This window comes from Rhinatrema bivittatum, chromosome 9 (genome assembly GCF_901001135.1).
Source record: "Rhinatrema bivittatum chromosome 9, aRhiBiv1.1, whole genome shotgun sequence".
In the NCBI taxonomy this organism is placed as follows: Eukaryota; Metazoa; Chordata; class Amphibia; order Gymnophiona; family Rhinatrematidae; genus Rhinatrema; species Rhinatrema bivittatum.
In genome coordinates, this window is record NC_042623.1 from 54,338,798 (window position 1) to 54,362,317 (window position 23,520).

The 23,520-nt window shown below is 42.7% G+C and overlaps 1 protein-coding gene across 4 annotated transcripts in view; it reads left to right on the top strand.

Annotated features, from left to right (window-relative positions):
- The first annotated feature begins 921 nt into the window (after window positions 1-921).
- DUS4L (dihydrouridine synthase 4 like) overlaps window positions 922-23,520 on the top strand; it is a 30,377-nt gene continuing 7,778 nt past the window's right edge. The window contains exons 1-5 of one of the 4 annotated variants that reach the window (XM_029616905.1): window positions 922-1,156; window positions 2,388-2,525; window positions 4,747-4,868; window positions 7,598-7,733; window positions 9,497-9,619. In XM_029616905.1, the coding sequence (XP_029472765.1) occupies window positions 2,416-2,525; window positions 4,747-4,868; window positions 7,598-7,733; window positions 9,497-9,619 (491 nt within the window). In that variant the 5' untranslated portion in view covers window positions 922-1,156; window positions 2,388-2,415. Of the gene's footprint in view, window positions 1,157-1,184; window positions 1,368-2,387; window positions 2,526-4,746; window positions 4,869-7,597; window positions 7,734-9,496; window positions 9,620-23,520 lie in introns of those variants that run through there. The other 3 variants (XM_029616908.1, XM_029616907.1, XM_029616906.1) reach the window with 3 other exon arrangements.

A 23,520-nucleotide genomic window follows, 5' to 3' on the forward strand; every position in this document is an offset into this window, starting at 1 on the left:
ACTATGACGCCTAGATCTTTTTCCTGGGTACCTGCATATATTTCTAAGACTGTTCAAATACTTTTCCATTTAATGTATTATATAAAAAATATAATCAATTAATTTTGCATAATTTTGATTTTTTTGTGCATAACTCCCCAGGATCTACAAAAAGTAGACAAGTGGCCTGTAGTATCTGGTAGTCATATACAGTACTGACAATAAAACCAATCGGAGAAATAATAAAGTTTCTTGGCTGGGTCAAAGTAAAATATTTTCCTGTAAACAGCTCTCCTACCCTCATGGGAGCAGCCACCTTGCTAACAATACCACAAATCACTTCACACATCAGCACTCGATGGTATTGAGTGGCCAACACATCCCAATTTTAAAGCTCTAAAGAGATGTTAATATTCTATTCTCTCTATTGCCCTCCCCTCTTTTTCCTCACATAATACAGCAGCAGCACACATCCTGGACAGAATCCATTTCTCAAGTACCAAAGCAGTAACACTGCAGTTTTATAGAAGCCCCGTAGTGTCTACCCGCGATCACAGAGCCTTTGCTTAACACCTTCCATGACAACTTCCTCTAGGTACAGAAGGGAAGCTGTCTAATTTTAATAATTATTTGAATTATTTTACTGAATTCGTTGTATATTTGATTTTATGGACTGCATGTGTTGTTCTTCGCTTTGAGTATATGCTGGAAAAGCGGGAGATAAAATAATATCAAGAAGAGAAAGAACCATAAGCACCGCTGAAAAAGATGAAAAAGTGCAACAGAAAACAGCGAAACTCTCACACTCGGCACAAGTTACAGCACCGAGGCTTGCGGCGACCGGCGGTCTCCGCTCATGCCGGTAACCGGGAAGTCATTAAGGAATCAGCGGGACGGAGCGATTCCACTCACCATCCTGGAACAGCTCCTTAACGTCTGCCGGAATTGCGGCGCCGGCCATGGTTCCAGCTACAGCCAACATCACTGAAAACGCCGCCGCGTAGTCAGTGTCCGGGAGTGACGTACAAAACCCGCGCCGGCGTATCTCCCACTATCGAGGATCCTACACTCGCAGACCTGGAAACGGGCGGGTGCAGGCCGCTGGAGACCGTGCGAGTGCAGGAGAGCGTGTAGATGCAGGCGCGCACGTGCACGGGAGGAACCAGTCTCGCGACCGGTAAGCGTGCGTGTGTGTGTGCGCGCGCTGCAGGCGTAGGGACCACTCTCGCGGGCCGCAGGTGCAGGAGGCTGCGGGGAAGGTGTTTCCAGGCTGCTGGGTCCATTCTCTTCCGGCCGGTGGCGTCTGGGAGCACTAAAGGAGTTCTGGTTGTCACAATACGGTGATATCGCTGTACTGGTTGTAAGCTTGTCAATAATAGCCCTTTGCTGTAAGGGACCTTTTATGCTTTGACGCAAATGAATAGTCGATTGGTTGGTCTTCAGCATGGAATCTATCCCTTACTTTCAGCGAGGATGCTGACTGTCCTGACTTGACAGGAATGAATGTATTTCCCTGCATAGAAAGAAGAAGTGGGCTCAGCTCAGCAGTTAAGAGGCGACAAGGCAACCAAAATAGAACAAACCCCCGATTCCTAATCCAGGAATTCACTGTGACTTTATTTCCTTTTGTTTAATGCGGACCTGCTGGGAGGCATTGGACTTCTCACGAATCTAACTACAGCAGTGCAAATAGTCCCTTTCCTTGTGTGTCTGCAACATTCTTTAGCACACAGACATATCAAACATTTTTTTTTGTTTTGCGAAAGTGAAAAGCCTGTACACATCCAAATGCCTTAACTTCATAAACTCACCTTTGGTATGGTCCTTAGCATAGATTGTAGTTGGATGGAGTCCTTATAAATCAGTCTAGAAGTGTTCCGCTCTATAAACAATTAGTATTGTAAGAAAAAAGTTGCCTCTTTGGGCTTTTTATCTGTCGGTTTACTATTGGTTTCTCGCTCATAGAGGGTCGTTTTTCAAATCGAGAGAGAGAGAGCCTTTGGGGAGGCACACATATTAGTCCACTTTTTATAGCACTGTAAGGCAGGCCATTCTGAACGCTGGGTGAGGTTTTGCTGGTGGGCTAGGTTTTGTTTTGGGGGGGTGGGGGAACAGTTGTACATGTACGAACAGCACAGTAGATATCAGTGAAGATTTTATGTGATTTGGAGTGATGAAAGATATAAAAAGAGATTTGTACAATGTACTCTCGACCTAGCTTGATACACTCTCTACCTAGATGCTATCAAGCTAGGTCGAGAGCCCACCACCAAAATCGAGTTAGTGATATAAAAAGTTGACTATGTGTGCCTCTCCAGAGGCTCTCTCTCTCCCTCCCTTCCTTGCCAGTAACTATGAAAGATTATTAAAATTAAAAAAAAAAAATCTTTCTAAATGTTTGTTTTCAGGCTTGGAAAAAGGATCAGATCATCATACATGAATAGTGATTACACTGAAAACTTGCAATGTTACCAAACACCGCCAATGGATTTATTTCATTCTGGTCACACTGTAAAAATATGTGCCCCTATGGTGCGATATTCAAAGTAAGTATTATGCAAAATATTCTGTTCTTGCATATCATTTTATATATTTTTGTTTTTAGAGCTCTATAGGAGACTACTTACTTTTTGTTCTTGGGTCACCACCTATTTTTTATAGAAAAGCATTTACCTATTTTTACAGCAGTATATTTAATTTAATTGTATTTAACTATTCCAAGACCAGTTTACCAGGAGGGAGAGTTCAGTTGGTGTAATGTTCTTTCACTCTAGCCTCAGTACTGACATAGTAACATAGTAAATGTCCGCAGAAAAAGACCAAAGTGGTCCATCCAGTCTGCCCAATGAGTATTTTTTATTTTTAATTCCTCTTAGGTACAGTGCATTCACAAAGTATTCAGATCTTTACTTTGTTTTCACATCTTATTATGTTATAGCCTTACTTTTTGTATGTTTAAGATTCTGGAAAAAAATATGAATTATATGTACTAAAAGCAACGTGTCAGAGAAAATAAGGCATTACTGAATAACATGTTGTATGATGAAATTTAAAGTATGCGTCTGTTTGAAGTGTAAAGCACTTCTTCCCCCTACCTCCAAAATAAAACACACAGGAGAGCTGGTAAATACCCTAATAGGGACAGATTTATTTATTTAGATTTAGCTTGGGTCTTTGGTAGTTCAAGGTGTGTTACATTCAGGTATAGTAGGTATTTGTCCCAAGGGTTTACAATCCAAGGGGCCGATGCCATAAATATGTGCAGAAAGTGGGCTATTAGATTCACTCCGCATTGGACACGCATTGTAGAGGCGCTAATCCCCTTATTGCATAAGGGGATTAATTAGTGCCTATACAACCCATGCGGGTTATATAGTGCACTCGGCTGAGCATCAACCCCCAAGTTTGTACCGAAGGTAGTGGGATGAAGACAAATGACTTGCCCAAGGTAACATCAGCATTTGAACCTTGGCTTTCCTGGTTCTTAGCCTGCTGCTTCAATCATCGAGCTACTCCTTGTCCTTTTCCAATAAATTCTGTATTTAAGAAGCTCAGAACATACCCTCATTCTTTCCACTAGGGAGTGGCAGGGTGGAGACACCAAGAGCTGGAAGGAACCCACAATATTATGGTTACTTTTTCTAGAGAGATCCATATGAACCACACATCCCCCTCCTAACACTGCAAGATCAGCTTTGCCTTTACTAAATATGGATTCACTAAAGAGGTGCAGGGACACATCCTGATCTTCATAAAAGAAAGATTTTTTTAACTGGATTGATTAAGGCACTCTTCGCCTGTTTTTCTCTGTTTAATTTTTAAAGAAGAGCTTACTTAGTTTTAAGCTAAACACTAATGGCCCGATTTAAACAAAAATTTTTGCCTGGTTAGAGTTCCAAGCATAGAGATCATTTTCATGACAAAATAATATAAAAAAAAAACCCAGCCTATCTGATTGACCAGTTCAAACTTTATCTTGCACAAATGTATGGAATGAGTGGCTAGAAAAAGTTTGAATCCAGCCCCAGTTCAGTAACTCTTCCCTTTTTGCTGTAGCTCCTCCAAATCATGTACTTCATGTTAATTTGAATGCTATCTTTTTTTTTTTTTCCAAACTGTTTATTTTATCTTTTTTAGTGTACCAATAGGAGCAACACACAAGTGCCAAAACAAAACAGAAAACGCCCTCAAAACTATAAGTATTGTGCAAAAAATGAGAGTATTACTCAAAGTCAACACCCTACACTAAATATTAACCTCATATATAGACATAATTTATCTGTTTATTTTCTGCTTTTTAAATGTTTTAAGAAGAGTGAAAACTGCTTTTCAAATTACAAATAAATAGGAGGTGGAAAACTGTAAACCTAACACATCATGAAAAAAAAAACAACAAAAAGTTAATTTTTTTTAATGTTGCATAAAATATTGCATGGTTGTCACTCAGTTTCAAAGCATATCAAGCTGCTGGTGCTATCTTTATTTTCAACTAAACATTCAAGAGCTGGGTTCAATTAAAAAAAAAATCCTGTTTCCATCCAGGGTTGGATTTGATGAAAGAACCTAAACTTAAATCACAGTCAAATGTGCACTCTTTTGTAATCTGTATATTCTTTATTTATGTCTAGAATGCAGTCAGTTTTTCTGCTATTTGGTTTTGTTGTATTTACCTGGAATGACTTAAATTAGAATGTTAAATGGATTGCTGGGTTGAGGTTTATGAAAAAAATTAAAAAATCAACATTTTATATATTCATCTGCTTGCAGGTTAGCCTTCCGAACTCTGGTGAGGAAGTACAGCTGTGATCTCTGTTACACGCCAATGATAGTTGCAGCTGATTTTGTAAAGTCTGTCAAAGCAAGAGACAGTGAATTCACAACAAATGAAGGTACATTCTTTGCATGCTATGGTTTTGTATTAAGACTTTTATTGCAAAGCTTGGTAGTAAAGGAGGGGGCTGCTGGGTATTGGATATAGCATGGGAACTTGTGTGCCCTTCTGCCCAGGGTGGTAAGAACCAGAGAGGAAGAGAACAAAACCATCTAACTTCTGCAGCTGGGACCTATCCTTAGCAATGTAAACCAGAAGAACTGGGCAGGCAGGATTCAGGTTTGGAAAGGTGAATAATCAAATCTAAAATCCAAATCCACCAACTCCAGCAGGTCTTTATTTGCCACCATCTGCTCTGTAAATCTGTAAAGAACTGAAAGCAGAACTTATTGGAGCTAATGTTTACTCTATGTTGGTGCAAAACTGTTTACAGTGCTCCTGTGCACCTCCTGAGACTGAATGTGCCTCTGAAAAAATGTACCATCTTCATCATGTGTTTTGGAAGGCTGGGGGTCCCCTTGACTCAAGTATTGCATGAGGAGATGTGGTCTAGTGATTAGAAGAGCAAACTTTGAGTCCTGTCAGCATTTTGGTCCTTGAGATCAAGTCCTTCTGTCTCTTGAGACTTCAGGCAATTCATTTTGTCCTTCTGTGCCTGAATTGACTGTTTTTTATTTGATAACAATAACATTTCTCCCATGTCTTTGGCTGTTTATAATGTGGTTCATGCACCACATGTCGTAGACCAGCTTGCCTGTATGTATATTTCTGTAGTAGACAATTATGTGAAGGTACATATAGATTCCTGATTGCTCAACATTTAATAGATGAGTTAAGATTTTTTTGTGATTTGTCAGGTTAAGTTTAATGGTGGTGGTAATGTTTCTCAAATATTGACATGAAAAGAACAGCAGTTTATTTATAACTGGAACATAGTACAACCTAAAGGATTGAATCGTGAAGCTGAATGGGTGTCATTTTTATGAATGAAGATCAGCTGAGGGGGGTGTATTTAGTGACTTATTTAGTGCAGAGTATAAATGCTGGTAGTGCCTAAAGTGAAGCACATGTATGGCTTTTGTGAGTGTGGAGTAGTAGTGGCTGGCTCTCAGTTCTGGTGATAAGTTTTAAGGTAGTTTGGTTCATGAAGATGATCAAATGTTATAAAATTGTTGAGTAAGTGTATTGATTTTTTAAATTAGGTTTTGAGTAGGTCTGATGGGATCGGTGTAAATAGTATAGAGATGACAAGATGTCCTATGGAGGGATCGTATGAGATGTTTTGGTAAGCTTAATTATGGGTGGTTCGTGTATTGTGAATGTGTGTAAGTAATATGAGTTAATTGTGGATATATTTTTAGGAGCATTATAGCCTTTGAAATATTGGTATGAGATGTATCGTGGGCATGATATCCTGTTCTGATTGAGGGATGTCGCATTGAGTTGGCAGTTTGGTCTTCAGCTTTAAGGAGTCCTTCGGAGCATTGTAGTAAAAGATAAGGTGAACAGTGGTGGTTTGGATTTCATCTGTAGAGTAACATTTATGAAGGTTTGATCTCCCCCTGAAGAAGCTGGATTTGGCGAAACTATTAGGCCCTGTTATTTGTGGGGGATATATTTGTATAAAAATCAAATCGAGCAAAAATTGATTTCCACGTCGTATCAAACAATTCACAAAAAAAAAAAATCCAAATGAAGAAAAAATCTTTCCACTGTCACCAGTGGATAACAGGATATTTGAGGACATATTTGAATAATAGAACATTGGTTGAACAAATTTGTACTTTTTGAATAGGAACATGTTTTGTATTTAAATACTCACACATGTAATGGATTTTTCCATAATATATGTATTAATTTGTATTTACAGTACAACAGGATATTTGTATATGCACATTTTTAAATATGTAATATATGTCATGTTGGTATAATTATATACAAGTAGATGTCTTAAATGTATTTACGAGATAAAAATAAAATATTTTAAATTATGTGCCAAAGTTGTTGAGGATTATATATTAAATTTGGATTCCTGTGGTTCTTGTATTTCTGTAGTAGAACAGTTTTACTACCTTTTGGATGAAGAGTACCACGTGAATGGTCATTGTTCTTATTAGGCCGGCTTTTAAATCAGTGAGGAATCCATAGTACAAAGGAAATGAGGCACAACATATCGTTTGTAGTTTGCTGTTATGAGCCTGTCCCTAGCCAAAAAATGACTTTCTATCCCAAAATCTGAAAAATAAGTGAACTTGCAGTGCATTAGTACCACCGACATATTACTTGGTTATTAAGAAGCCTTTAGTACGGATAGGAAGATCCAGTCAAATATGACAAAGAGGTTGATGGCACCTTATAAGCTAATCAATTTATTGAGGCATGAGCTTTTGAGGAGAATAGTCTGACAACATCAGCTCATGTGCTTGAAAGCTCATGCTTCCAGCAATCGGTTAGTTTACGAGTTGCCACCAGCCTTTAACATTTTTGCTACGGAGTAACATGGCTAGCCCTCTGGAAGTTTCCAGTTAGATAGTTGATCTGCTTTTTTTCCCCTCACATGGATGGTAGTGAACATATTGTGCTGGCATGATCCTTTGATTAAGTCCCAGGTGTGCTGGTGTGCATGAAGGACTGTCATGCAAGCACTCTCAGCCTATAGTCCTTGCCTAAGCACCACCACAACTGACAACTTGTCATAGTGTCTTCCACTAGTGCTGAGATGGCATTTCAATTCCTTGCACCAGCAGATATCTTGCGGTTAATTTTATTACTGGTGTACCATAACAGTCCTATCAATTTCATCAGGCGATCGTCCCCTGATTGTTCAGTTTGCGGCTCAAGAAGCACAGGTTTTGGCGGATGCAGCGGCTCTAGTCTGCCCCTTTGCAGATGGAATTGACTTAAACTGTGGGTGTCCTCAGAGGTAAGGCTATACTAAAATTATTCCAGAAACGATTTTAAAATTACTTTAGGATCTTTTTAAAAGTTATGGTACAATAGCCACATCACCCAGCCCAAGCTGATCAGATTGATCCAGTCCTGGTTTTACCCTTTTTTTCATGCACCAAAATGTAGTCCTACTTAAGGAAATCTGAACTACAATTTTGCATGTGCAATGGAGGTTAACACCAGGAGTGGGTCAGCCTGTTCAGGATGAGTGAGGCAGCAACCCCAAGTCAGCATTTCCCAATTCTCTCGTGGACTCACACCCAACTAGTCAGTTTTTCAAGATTACAACAATGAATGTGCACGAGATAGATCTGCACACATTGGAAACCCAGTGTATGCAAATCTATCTCATGCATATTCATTATGGATATCCTGAAAACCCTACTGTGCCTCCAAGAGCGGGTTGGGGGAAACACTGCCCTAAGTTATGGTAAAATTGTTAAGCTTGATTGTCCAGTTGAAATTGTTCAACTAGATGGATTAAACTAATTTGCATGTTGTTTGTTTAATACTAAGTAACTCATGGTTCCTGTGTGGACAGCCTTCGGGCACATCTAGTTATTGTACCATCCTGATTTAAGACTTCTTTGCCAAGATAAAAAGTGTAATTATGTCAAAAGATAAGCATTTGCTAAATATTGAATAGAGATTTCAAGAAAAAACAAATTGCACGGTGGTTATCGTACCCCGCGCTGACAAAATGACTGCTGTATTGTACGTGCCACTAGCATTTTTATTAAAATGTTATTTTCTTCTTTCAAATATGTGCAGTATTGTATTTTTGTCCTCTGCATTCTTATGGAAGAATTTTAAAATAATATTTTCTTCTACCAAGGATGTGTATTTCCATATTTTACTTCTCTATATCCTTAGATGCATTTTCTTAGCTGGTCAGCAGTTGAGAGAAACTTTTTAAGTGGTCTATTAAATAGGTCATATGAAGTGTCTATCAATGACTCTTGGGTATTTTATTCTAAATATTTGATAATGTAGAAAAAAAATATTTTTCCATGTATAGCTTTGAGAAACAAAAATTGCAGGGTTCACAGTTCTCCTCATTCGGATTTCTTTTGGAAGGCATCCTGAATTCCCAAATGATTAAAAAGGGCAGATGCTCAGAAATGTCACCCTTCCTCAGCCTTGAATGGAGAAGCACACAGTGTATTTAGTGTTCTGTAAGCGCAATGGGATGTAGTCATTAGGGACTAATCCTTACTTGTTATGCTGGTAAGCACTGGGACTTTCTTAAAGAGAAAAGAAAGAGAGCCTTATTCAAAACGTACTTTTTTCCCATTCTGTGCCTATGTTAAAAAAAAAAAACAACCCTCATCTGTATAAAGCTCTAATAGCTAGATTCATCAAAAAATGTTACTAACACATTGATAACGCCCACGATAACAAAAAGGGGCATGTTTATGGAAATGTTTGAATTGCCACTTCGCATCGGTAGTATCGCGTGGCGCAGGAATCCCTATTTTTCGCATCTTGTGCTAAGGGGAGAGAGATGAATGACCTGGTAAATCAGATAGGTGAGTAAAAGTTAACATCTCACTCAAACTCTGACTTATAGTTCCTGAGCAAGTACTACCATGGCAAATGGGGCTGTGTGATGAGCCCTGTATTGACTTTGTATAATATTCCAGGCTACAACATAAGTATGTACCAAGCAATTATACTTGAACCTATGTTGCTAAATTCACTTTATAATGCTTATTTAAACTATCTTCTGTTTCTTAGGTGGGCAATGGCAGAAGGTTATGGTGCCTGTTTGATAAATAAGCCAGAACTTGTTCAGGATATGGTTCGACAAGTAAGAAATCAAGTAGAGAACCCTAACTTTGCAGTGTCTATTAAGATAAGGTAACATTGTACACTTAAGTTCTGAAATTTTATTTTTTGACCTGGCAAAATTCTCCTTTGGGCTTCCAACCACATCATAACCTACTCCTACTTCAGTCACCGTCATTTAATAAAAGGGTTTGTGTAACAGAGGCACGCTGGGCCTTCATTTGCCATTTCTCAGGGGTTTTCTCTATTTTTTTAATCCCCCTCTCTCTTCTAATCCAGTTATCGCAACAGCAAGTAGTTCTCTTACACTGGTACTAGGTGTTGCCATTCAGCAATGATTGGAATTAAAAACAGCTCCTCCTGCCTGGCAGTACTGTGACAATTGAGCCAGCCCCTTAAACAGTCATTTTAAACTACTGTGGTATTAGAGATTCAGAACTGAGCCGAAAAACATGTAACCAATGATCAAATCAGAAGGGAAAAATAGATTATGGAACATGTTAATTATGTCTTAACTTAGGGATACCTAAATCTTGTCCTCAGGGACTACAAAGTGATCTGGTTTTCAGCATACCACAATGGATATTCATGGCACATCCTTGCATGCATTTGGAGCAAAAACCATATCATTTTGTATGTTTTAGATAGTCTGAAGGCCTGAACTGTTTGTGAGCCTTGAGGACCAAAGTTGGTCACCCATGCTCTAAATACAGTACTGAGGAACAGACTGGGCAGCTAGTTCATCTCTTTCTTTATAATCAATAATCATACAAAACTACTCACACATCATCTCAGATACCCCCAAATACACTAAAACAGCCAACAGATAGTATTATAGAGTTAGAGAAGAGATGAATACAGGACATCCCTTTGATAAAAGCCATACCAATCATTACCACATTTAAAAAGCTGATCTTCCTCTGCCTCCTCTGCTCCCTGGCAGCCTGATCAGCAGTGGTGGCAACAGGCAGGTAATGTGGGGGACACGATACTCACAAACCCCTAATCTTTGTGAGTACCTCTCTTCTCCCTTCTTTGCGTCCTGATTACAAAGGTAGCACATGCCATGGGGGAAGAGCAGGCAATGGAACATGGAGTGCGTGCTCGCCATATCCCCACCCCGGTTGGCCTCCCATAATACTGTGCCTCAAAAACAAAGAGGAGGGGAAGATGGAAGGGAATCTGGGAGTGGGGTGATATAGAGGAATTTGAGGCGGAAGGAGATGGAGAGAGAACCTGGGAAGAAGGAATGGAAGCTTGGACAAGGTCCTAAGAGAAAGCCAGCTTCCAGTCAGCTATGAGCAAGCACTACGAGAAATTCAGACAAAGGCAGGGGGCTAACAACCAACCAAATATTCTAATTTAATGACTGTATCCTTCCTGTATTTCATTATGTATTTGAGTCCCCAACAAAATCTCTAAAAAGGCTCCAATATATCTGGGAAATCCCTAGGAAAATTAGTTAATTTTGTTTTATGTAGAGGCTTTAATCATATCAAAATTGAGTATAACTTCTGATTACCTCAGTGTTCCCCAACCCTCTCCTGAAGGCACACCTACCCAGTCGTTTTCAGGATTACAATGAATATGCATTAAACAGATTTGCATAACCCGGGTTTCCAATTTATAAAAATCTATCTAATGCATATTCATTATGGACTGTGCCTGAAAACACTGCAGCTGTAGGAGCCCTTCCCATGTCATTAATTTAAGACATATATCGCCTTTGCTAAGGAGCTAGCAAGGCTTTTTATACACCTTAAACTCACTTGGGGTTAGAAATAATCTAGATTATATCTTCGACTAACAAAACTGTTTGCTGTTCTCTGTTGGAGAGCATCTTCACAGTAGCCTGAATTATCATGTAACTGTTATTTAAAACAACAAACAAACAACTGTTTGTTTATTCTGATTCTGTGTCCAAGTCATTCATTTCCTCTTGTAAAATGTCTTGGGCTGATACCCATCTGCTTTATGCTGTTAAAGTTACTCAGTTCTAGGAGGGAGATTTTAGGCCAGTCTTGGCTTTCTGATAAATCCATTCTGATGCATTATGGAACCTGCAGCAATGATATTAATGGCTGGAATCAGGGGTTACAAATACCCACTGCTTTGGGATGTAAGTTCAAAACTAGGAATAGCCAAAAAATCTTTCCCGGAACTGGGTAACTTGGCAGCTCTGTTAAAGCAGTTCTTTAATGTATTTGTTTTTATGTCACCTTCATAAACTTAAGTCTAAACAAAGTAGTGTAAGTAATCCATTTGTACTGCATATTCAGTTATAGATTTGAACATCTTTGTTACTGAGTATAACATAAAGTAAATGTGAACCCACAACTTGTCCTTCCCAGAGATGTTTTCACAAGTACAAATGGAAAGGGGATAAGACTTACAAGCCAGAAGCAAAGGTACAAGGACTAGGTAGTTACAAGATTTCTAGTTTCATTGCTACTACAGACTGCTAAGTGTGTCCTTATGATTTCTAAAAGAAGTCTTTCTCCATTGTTTGAGAAGGGTTGCCATAGAACTGTACGTAGGTTTGATTTCATATCCCTAGATGACTTGCTGCCAGGGTCATTCCAAACCATTTTATGATGTACTGTTGAGAGGCAAGGAAGTGCTTCAAAGGCACATTATCCCCCGTGAAACAGCAGGGTTAAACACAGGCTCCCTCTCTTTTTTTTTTTTTTCTCCTTTCCCGAACATCAGTGATAACACAAAAATCCTCTGCAGCAGCACAGCTCTATCCTCTTCAGCCTGGCATACTGTTTATGTGCAGAGGCCAGAGAATGCAAGAATTGTGGCAGTCGTTTCTCCACTGTCCTCCAGAAAGTAGAAGTGTAATTATTTTTATTAAAATAAAAGATTCAGATTTTTTTTTTGTTTAAAAATTGGACTTGTTTATTCTGAAAAATCAGTCTCTAATTTTAATGGATACTGGCTGTTTTAAAAAAGTCTATTTTAAGGGTTATAGTGTCTCTGTAACTAAGCCATATAAAACTGCATTGTGACAACATAAGTACTGTGATAATATTCAGTTTCAGCATAGCCTGATTTGTCTATTTCAAGGCTCATTACATTGATTGAGTTGCATTTTTTTTTTTTAATTTTAAAGATATAGGTTTTCCTTTATTTTCTAGACCCACCATCGCAGGCAGCCTCTTAGGGATGACATGCCAGGTAGCCTGGAAGGATGACATGCAATAAACCTCAGTACCACTCTGAGGCTAACAGGGATAGCCACAGTGACGGCCGCTGTCTTCCCTTTTTCCCCAGGACCAAATGCATTGCCGGTGGTGATTACAGCTGGCCCACTCGCACAGCAGGTTGAATCCTACTCTCCTGCAGCACAGCACTAGGCCTAAGATGCTTTTAGAAGTTTAAAGATGTCACACATCAGTGCTTTTACCTGATGACAATCATGGGGATGGCATCACAAAGTGACCGCATCAGTCAGCCATACTGTAGTTTTCATCCTACAGTATCCAAACTTATAAATCATAATTAGTCAGGGACATTTTTTAGCATTTATTTTTCAAAGACAGGCAAGGAAGAAAAGCCCTTATCTATTATGTTCCTGTGGTCATATAATGAAATTATGACAACCTGGAAAGATTATGGGACCTTCACCTTCAGTACATGTTTAGTTTTACTCCCGGTACTATTTATTATTTATAAAGCGTAAATACCCGTATGCAGCGCTGTACAGATGTACATAACATTGACTGCAATTCCATACTCGCGCTAAGTTATTACTCACACTAAGTTATTTGATTTAAGTCCATGTTAACACTAATTCTGTATTATGTTAAGCTATTCTACCTTTCTTAGTTGTCCTGAATTCATCTCCCTGTTTATTGTAACTCTCTCATATATCGCTGGTTATCCCTTGGTTGATGTGAACCGGTACGATAAGGCCTGTGCCTTGAATATCGGTATAGTAAAAATAAATAAATAAATAAATAAGTCTCTGCTTCATGGAGCTTACAGTGAGTCAAGGGGAAGTGTGTTTATTGTAGATAAGTGGTTAGGAGTTAAAAGCATCCAAAAAAAGTGAGCTTTCAGACCTTATTTAAACGTGGCTAGAGAAGGAGCATGACATCAACTTAGCGAGTCTATTCCAGGCATATTGCACAAGATGGAAAGCGCAAAAATGGGAATTGGTGGTGGTGGTGGTGAAGCACACAGATAAGAGCGACTTACCCAATAAGCAGAGTTCCCGAGGAAGGGAATAGTGAGAGAGAAGTGAAAATCAATAAAGAGGAGCCACAGAAAAAAATGTATGACGATTAACAGAAGTTTGAACTGTATGCAGAAGCGGATAGGGAGCCAATGTAGTGAATTGAGAAAAGGGGCTACGTGGTCCTAGCAACACTGAAGGAAGGTAAGCCATATTGCAATGAAAAAAAAAAGGTGATTCAGCAGGAGGACCGCAAAGAAAGGAGTCCATTCGGTGGCGCCAGATGATGTCACCCACAGATCATGGCTAATTCAGCCTGATTATGACGGAAGATTAGCATTTTGGTAGCATGTTCAAAAAGAAAGGGGCAAATTTTAGGGATGTTATAGAGGAAGAAATGATGTGCTTTGGCAGTGTTTTCGATGCGTTCAGCAAGAGAGTGAGGCTTCAAAGGTTACAGACAAAGGGAACCAGGAGAAGAGCAAGTTTGCTTACCGTAAACGGTGTTTTCTGTAGATAGCAGATGAATTAGCCATGCTATCTGGGTACGTCTTCCGTGCCACTAGGTGGCGGAGCTCTTTAAGTATAGCAAAGCAAGTGCAGGTGATGCTGGAACTGTTCGGGGAGGCGGGTGGGTCAGCATGGCTAGTTCATCTGCTATCTACGGAAAACACCATTTATGGTAAGCAAACTTGCTCTTTTCACGTAGATAAGCAGCTGAATTAGCCATGCTGTCTGGGAGTGCCCAGCTGAAGTATGGAGCTTTCATGAGGATTGATTAACTTGCTCAATACAAAATCTTTAGGCGGACAGTTCCTATGAAGGCTGTATATGCAATGAACATGTGCTCTTCTGTAGGATAGTCCTACCCATTACTGCATCATTCACAGTTTGGTTGTCCAAACTGTAATGAGATGTGAAAGTGTGCAGCATTGACCATATTGCAGCATTGCAAATATCAACGATGGGAACTTCATGGAGATGGGCCATCGAGGCTGCCAGTGCACAAACTTGGTTGGAGTGGAAGAAAGAGTTTGCGAACGTTGCTGGTAGCAAAATTGAATACAGTTCGAAATCCATGTGGAAAGAGTTTGTTTAGTCACAAGACGGTCTTGAGCATTCAGGTTGAAAGATAGAAAAAGTTGCGAAGGCCTGTTAGGCGAAGTAGTGTGCTGCTTGTAGTAGGCTAGGGCACGTTTACAGTCCAAAGTGTGGAGTTTTCGATCATTGTCATTCTTATGAGGCTTTGGGTGAAAATTAGGTAAGGTTATGGTCTGGTTAATGTGAAAACTGGAAATAACCTTTGGAAGGAATTTGGGGTGAGTGCGAAGAGTCACTTTGTCATGGTAAAATTGCAAATAAGGTGGATAGTGGACTAGTGCTTGCAGTTCACTTATTCTTCTTGCTGAAGTTAAAGCAACTAGGAAGAGAACTTTCCATGAGAGATTATCGAAGGTGACAAGTGTCTAATGGCTCAAAGGGGGGGAGCATTAGTTGTTCGATGACTATGTTAATGACCCATGATACTGGTGGTTTTTGCAATGGAGGGCGTGGTCGTAGTACTCCTTTCATGAATCTGGATACTAGAGTGTGACACAAAATGGGTTCTCCATTAATGTAAGTATAATAAGCTGCAATAGCACTTAAATGAACTCTGAGTGAGGAAGTCGCCAGGCTTTCATTGTAGAGTAAATGCAGGTATGAAAGAAGTTGTTCGGGTGGGCAAGTGAACGGGTCTGTCTCCGTTGTGGAACACCAAGAAGCATAGCGGAACCACTTTCTTTTGTAATTGAGTCGAGTTTAAGGTTTCCTTGATGATACCAATATGTCCTGAAGAGCAGGAGAAATTTCTAGGTGCTGGTATGCGATCCATTCAACCTCCAGACTGTGAGATGTAGGGAGGAATGAAGAGGATGTAGGAGAGACCCGTTGTCCTGGGTTAGTAGCTGAGGGCTGTTTCCCAGGGGAATGGAATTGCATATCGATAGACGAACTAGGTAGCTGTACCATGGTTGTCTTGGCCAAGCTGGTGCTATCAAGATCAAATCGTCTTCGTCTTCGATGCATCTCTGTATTGTGTGGGAGATGAGAAGTATTGGTGGAAACGCATATAGTAGGTTGTGAGACCAACTCACTAGAAAGGCATCCTATGTGATTCTTTTCGAGCTGGGGTTTATTGAACCGAAGTTTTCCAGCTGTGCGTTGTTTTCTGTTGCAAAAAGGTCGATTGATGGGTGACCCCAATTCCTGAATAGGCGTTGAGCTACTTCTTTGTCCAACTGCCATTCGTGAGGATGAAAAATCCTGCTGAGTCTGTCTGCCCTGGAGTTTTGAATCCCGGGCAGATAAGTTGCTTGAAGAGATATTGATCGTTGATGAGCCCATTCTAGTAATTGTACTGCTTCCTTGCAAAGGTTCCAAGAACCAGACCCTCCTTCCCTGTTTATGTAAAACATCGTGACTTGGTTGTCCGTGTGAATCATGACTATCTTCCCTCGAAGAGATTCTTCGAAAACTCGAAGGACGTTTCTGACTGCTTTTAGTTCTAGAAGGTTGATGTGTCTCTCGAATGTCGACCATAAACCCTGAGTTGTCAATTGGTCTAGATGGGCTCCCCAACCCTTGGGGGAGGCATCTGTGGTGAGTATTAGATGATGTCGTAACGGTCTCAATGGCGCCCCTGTCTGCAGTGTTGACGGAGAAATCTACCACTGAAGATCTGTTTTCATACTGGTTGTCGTCGTAATGAGGGTGGATAATGGATGGAGAAATTGATTCCACTGGTTTTTCAGTCCCCATTGTAGGCGACGCATGTGGAGCCGTGTATGAGGAATTACATATATGGCAGCTACCATGTGGCGAGGAGAGTTAGAATATGTCGAGCAGAAGTTATCCAAGTCTGAAGGAGATCTGTAGCCAGAATAGAGAGAGCCACTGCTCTCGGATGGGGGAGGAAAGTTTTGTCCTGTATCGTATCGATGACAGCCCCTATGAATTGTAAAGTTTGAGTGGGCTGCAGATGTGATTTTTCGTAATTTATGAGAAGGCATAGATTGTCTAGGCAAGAAATAGTTCATAGGAGATTGGTCCATAACAGGGTCTGATTGGAGGCTACTAGGAGCCAATCGTCCAGATAAGTAAATATTTGCACCCCCTGATGAAGAAGGTGCGTCACCGCCACTGCTAAACACTTGGTGAATACTCTGGGGGCAGAGGAGAGGCCGAATGGGAGAACCTTGTATTGGAAATGTTGATTGTCCGCCTGAAAACATAGGTAGCACCAAGAACTGGGGTGCATTGGAATATGCACATAGGCATCCTTTAAGCGCAGGGAGCACATCCAATCCTTTGGTTGAAGAAAGGGAAGGATGGAGTTGAGAGAAATCATTTTGAATTTCTCCTAGTAAAGATGTTTGTTCAGGGAACGGAGATCCAATATTGGACGCAGTCCTCCTGCTTTCTTGGGAATTAGGAAATATTGGGAGTAGAATTCCAGATGGAATTGCTGGGAAGATAACCTCTGAATGCAGTTGTTTTGTAGAAGATTCTGAATTTATTTCAGCAGAGGTTCTTTATGAGATGTTAGTTGTTTTTGTGGAACCCAATGTGGAAGGGTTGGGAGGGATGAGAAATGAAGATTGTAACCGTGGGCTATGATCGATAACACCCATTGATCTGATATGATATGATTCCAGGCGGGAAGAAAATTTGACAATCTGTCCTCTACTGGGGGGTGATGAGACGATGGCGATGGAATTCTTAAAAACGGTCTGAGGTTTGGCAGGTTGAGGGTCCGCCTGCTGTCTAGGCTGTCGAGAGGTCCTTGTCCTTTGGCGAGGCACTTGAGGCTGGTATGGGTGTTGTCTCGCAGATTGGTAGGGCTGAGGCTTGTTATATGAAAATTGTTTAAATGGCCTAAAGGGGGGTCTTCTGTATGAACCTGAGGTAGGATATTGTCGTTGCGAAGTGGATGGCTGATGTGGTGAAGTCAAGGAGAGGACAGCAGTCTTCTGCTCCTTAGTCTTTACCGTTTCAGTGAATTTTTCTTTGAAAAGGTTGGACGACACAGCAAATTTGCTAACTTGTCATGGACATCGTCTTGTATGGCGCTGGAATGAAGCCATGCGAGACGATGTGCAGCCAGAGCGTTTATTGAACCCCTAGATGAGATATCAAATCCTTCATAAATTGACCTGAGTAAGTGCCTTAATCCTTCCTCCATGCTGTGGTATTGAGGCAATAAAGGCGTCTCTGGAAATTTATGCTGTACTTCCAACTTAAGCGCCTGTAAATTGTCAAACAGGTACTGTGTAATATAAAATTGGTGATTCTGAATACGTGTGTTTAACATTGATGAATTACAGGATTTCCTTGCAAATTCATCCAACAACTTATGGTCCTTATGTGGTGGTGTATTTGCATGAATACGAGGTTTTCGTGCCTTCTGCATCGCTGACTCAATGACAATCGAGTTACAGGGAAGTTGAGTGGAAGCATGAAAAGGAGAATCCTTCATTTTATATTTCAAATCTATTTTCCTGGATGTTGGTGTTGTGGACAGTGGAGTCTCCCAGGACTTTTCTATCAGCTGTGTGAGAACGGAATGCTGAGGTAGGGCTATTGGCTCTGTGGGGGCATCAAAAATCTTTAATATGCCCATCATTTCCTGACGTGGGTCAGGTAGTTTCTGGTTTCAGCTTTTAAGAATTGGCCCACCTTCTCAATGAATTTGAGAGTAAGATAAATCTGGGGGTGAATATGGTTCTGGAGGTATTTCCACAGGGTTGGATGGGTAACCCGTAGAATCATCTATAGAGGTATCAGTATCGTATTGAATTGGAGATGAATGCGGTACTGGGTGGGCCTTATGTACTGGATCCAGTACAGTAGGGACCATTGGAATCGTTGGCAAGCTAGCCGGTTGAGGTGGAATATTCGATTTCTCAACTGATTGTAAGAACTGAGATAGAATATTGGTAATTTGGGTCATAGCTTGACTAGTTAGACCTGAAGTCGACGGAGGTGGTATTGGCTCCGTACTTGGTGGAAGAGTAGATGGGATTACATCCTCTGAACCATCACCTGGATCCGGTTGAGGTTGACCAGGGTTTGATGAACCAATAGAGACTATGGACTCAGATGAGAAGGTTCTATGTGAAGAAGGAGATGTAGGCAAAATATGAGGAGGTGAAAATTCTGGTTCAGGGTCCACAGTTTGCAGAGGAGACATTTCCCTTGGTCTCTTATAACCCGAATGGTGTTTCTTGTGTTGTTTCTGTGTGAATTGCGTCGGCAATGCGCCGGTATGCGTTGACGATGTACCTTTCAAAGGCGGTACCGATGCCACAATGTCTATGTGTGATGTTTTTGATGCAGAGGCGCCGATGCGTCGGACATCTTCTGGTGCTTCGATGCATCGAACAGTCCTCGGTGCGTCGATGCGCCGTACCTCTCCTTGTACTTTGCTTTTTATTTTCTGAGTCGCGTCAGCGCGCCTGACGTCGATGCGCCGCGTCGGTGATCCCACCGACGCATCTCCAGCACCATGCCCCGTTTTTTCGCAGGCAAGCAATGGTGGGTGTTCTAACCCTGCAGGGTCTACTGAGGAGGCTCTCCTCGATGAGGGAGACCACCTCCTTTTTTTGGGGCCCGGTGAAAACCTTACCAAGGCCTCAGATGGGGCATAGGAACCCGAAGTCCTGGCTTGAAGATCCTGTATCCTGGCTGCCTGCTGACGCTGGGCTCGTGGGGACATACGTCCGTAGTCCTCACAGTTTACTTGGTCGTAGGAAGGACCCAGACACAAGTAACAGGATGTGTGGCCATCGATGGCCGACATAATTTTGCCACAAGAGAAAAATTTGAAACCAGGACGTGGCATTCTTCTCACAGGTACTGAATTGAAGAATTGCTGCTGTTTTTCTCACTGGTTTCTTTGGGGTTTGTTTTTTTTTTTTACTTCAGAAAGTTTCTCTCACAGGAGAGCAAAGCTCCGCATGCCAACTGCTGCACGGAAAAAAACTGACTGAGGAGCCTGAGGTGAATCAGAGAGGATATAAGAGGGAGCCACCCGGCTGAAAGATTTTGCTCTACTTAGAGAGCTCCGCCACCTAGTGGCACGGAAGACGTACCCAGACAGCATGGCTAATTCAGCTGCTTATCTATGTGAAAACAAAAGCACCAATCACAGATACCGAAAAAGAGGGAAGAGGGGAAACATGTTAGTGGGAAAAGACAAGACATTCCATTTTGGCACGTTAAGTTTAAGGTAGCAGGACAAGCAGGCTGAAATTTCTGGTGCAAAGCTAGATGTAGGAGTTATCAACAACATAAAAGTGGTACTGAAAGTCACATGAAATCACAACACAGAGGGAAGACGTATAGAGAGAAAAGAGAAGATAAGCTCAGGACAGAGCTTTGAGGCACGTTGACCAATAGCTGAACAGCAGTGTCTCGGGTGATTTAAAAAAAAGATGTAAATTAAATGCCATGTGCCTTTAATTACATAATAATTGCAACTAACCAAATAAGTATGTGTGTGTATATAGATAGATATTACACTATTTTTTTTATCTAAGTAGATATTCTATTTTTAAATATAGATAACAAATAGTCTATTTCCTAGCGTGTAGCAGATGGATTCAGGACCAATGGGTATAGTGTACTCCTGCTAGCAGTTGGAGACGGATCAGATTTCAATCTGACGTCAGCCCTAGTACATATACCCCTGCAGGAAGTGCAGCTCTCCAGTATTTTCCGTCTCCATAGCAGTTAGGGACTATCTGCACGCTCTCAAGCTTAGATCAAATTTAAAAAAGAAAACCCAAAATTGAAAGAAGAAAACCTACCTGAAGACGAGCCCTGCTCTCCTGCGGTGATACCCTCGGGTCCCTCCCCCAGTTGAGATTCCTGAGGTGAGCCTCGGTCCGGCGGCCAAATCATGGCGAGGACCTAGCCCCTGATCCTTCGGGCGCAGCTGAGAGGCAGCGGGTGCACCCTCGAGCGTGGCGGTGAAGGTATTTGCCCTCTCCCCCCGCAGCTGGAGACCGCCCAGGACGAAACCGGGAAGCTCCGAAGACAATGTAAGGTAGAAATCTTCTACTCGAATCCGGTCTCCGAGGGTCGAGGACGAGCACAGGTCACCGACCGGGACCAGTGCCACCGGGTTGATCCGCCCTAGCAGGGCCAGGCCCCGGCTATTCCAAGAGTCTGCCCACGTGGAGACTCTCCAAGGGGGTCGCCATATTGCCCGTGTGCTCGCTGTCGCCATCTTGGCCTACTCGCCGCGCCGTTCGCCTCCGAGCGCACATCTCCGAGCCAGGCGCACAAAGCACTTGTGCGCATAGACTTACGCGCTCATAATTCCTTGTGCGCATAACTTGCACGCACATAGTCGAGCGCATATCTACGGCACAGCCGCGCGCACAACTTACACGCTCAATCTAAGCGCACCGGAGCGCACAAGATTTACGCGCCGACAACCATGGCACCCCCAGGAACAGAAATTAAAGCGCAAGGCCTCTGCCCAGCATGCCACATCAGAGCCACACAGTGCGAGGAGGCCCTGGGAGATCCAGCTCAGGGCCAGTCCCACCCAGGGCCGAGTTCCAGCTCCTCAGGGGGCACCCCGGACCTAGCCAGGGGGACCCCCCTCAGACGGGGTCCCCCAAGGAACTAGCACCCCTTGGCTTTGATCCAGCGTCCATATCATAGGTGGAGTTTTTCAAGGGGATTCACGCCTTTGTTCAAATGCAAACTGAACATCTGGCTGGCCGGCCACATGCTCCACCGGAGGACCCACATGCTCCAGGCTCCTCAAGATCTAGACACAGGCTCCCATTACCCAGAAGCCCCACCTACGGGGACTTGGACACCTCTGAGGAAGAAGCCGAACCCCTAGAAGAAGGGGAGCTCCCCCCGGGGACAGAGCCTCACCGAACCATGAAATGCTTCTTCACAAAGGACAAGCTCCCGGACCTGGTCAATCAATGTCTGACGGAGCTTGCTATCCCGGGCCCAGGTACTTCGGGGGAACCGAAACCGAACCCCCTGCTGGAGGGTCTTCGACAGACTTCTCGCCATTTCCCTCTGTTACAAGCAGCACAACAGCTGATTGACCTGGAATGGAATGCTCCGGAGTCCGCATTCAAAGGGGGACAAGCCTTGGCGGCCCTGTAAACATAGAAACATAGAAATGACGGCAGAAGAAGACCGAACGGCCCATCCAGTCTGCCCAGCAAGCTACGCACTTTATCTTTTTTTTTTTCCCCCATCTTTTTCTCTCACCCACCTGTTACTATTGGCTTCCAGTACCCTCTAGCCCTAATTCCCCTCCACCCCACCACCAATGTAGAGAGCAGCGCCGGATCTGCATCCAAGTGAACATCCAGCTCAATTAGGGGTAGCAACCGCTGCAACAAGCAGGCCACACCCCTGCACCATACTCTTACCCACCCCTGTTTTTTTTTTTTTGGAGATGGCAGCCCTCCATCCTTCCGCTCCATGAAGGTGGAACACCAACCACTGGCATCCCGCTCCATGAATGCCTCTGTGGCCACTGCCGCTCCGTGCAGTGTTTTGTACCCCCTGGACCCAGCAACCAAAGATCTTCTTGCATGCCCAAGAGTGGATGCTATGGTCTGCGTGGTCTTTAGGCGCACCACTATCCCAGTGGTGGGAGGAGCTGCGCTCAAAGATGCACATGACCGAAGTCTAGAGTCCATCTTCATACAATCATTTGATGTCGCCGCGATGTCTCTGCAAATTGCGGCCTGCTGTACCGTGGTGACACATGCCTGCCTATCACAAACCAGGAACAACACCCCGGGAGAAGACATGGAACCAGCGGTATCTAGTTGTTTGTAAATGTGTTAATTTATCATACGAATGTGTTATATGTATTAAGTTGTTTAAAAATGTAAACCGGAGTCTAAATAAATAAATAAATTCCTAGCGGACGCTGCCTCCAACCTAGTGCGCACAGCGGCCAGAGGAGTGTCCTCTGCGGTGGCTGCCAGGAGACAACTCTGGCTTCGAAGCTGGTCGGCCGACGCATCTTCCAAAACGTGCCTCACAAGGATGCCCTTCAAAGGATCCCTCCTGTTCGGCAGCGAACTAGAGAAACAGGCTGACAAATGGGGCGAGTCCCCATTGCCGCGACTGCCGGAAGATAGGACAAAGAGAAATCAGCGTCCCTTCCCCAGGTCCTCCAGGGGCAGAAGTTCGCAGCGCTTCAATCCTTACAGGAACAACTATCAAGCACCCCGCCCTACGGGCAGGAACCAGTCCTTTCGGACAAAGCACAACAAGAGGGGAGCCAGCTCGGGTATGGGCCGCAGCCACACCCCACAATGAGATTCAGCCGACCCATCCAAGGGAAGAAGCCATAGGGGGCAGATTAGCCCTATTCTACCACAGATGGGTCGAGATAACCTCGGACAAGTGGGTCATAGCCATCATTCGGGAGGAGTACTACCTGGATTTCCTACGAACCCCTCCGGACAAGTACGTGGAGTCCCCCTGCCATGACCCCTCCAAGAGGGCGGCAGTGGAAGCTACACTGTCCAGGCTACTGGCACTTTGACGCCATAACCCCAGTACCTCCACAGGAAATAAATACTGGCCATTATTCCATTTATTTTATCGTTCCCAAGAAAGAGGGAACATTCAGGCCCATCCTGGATCTCAAGTCGGTCAACCGCCACCTCAGGATCCCTCGCTTCCGCATGGAAACCCTACGATCCGTTATAAGGGCGATACAACCAGGAGAGTTTCTCACATCCCTGGATCTTTC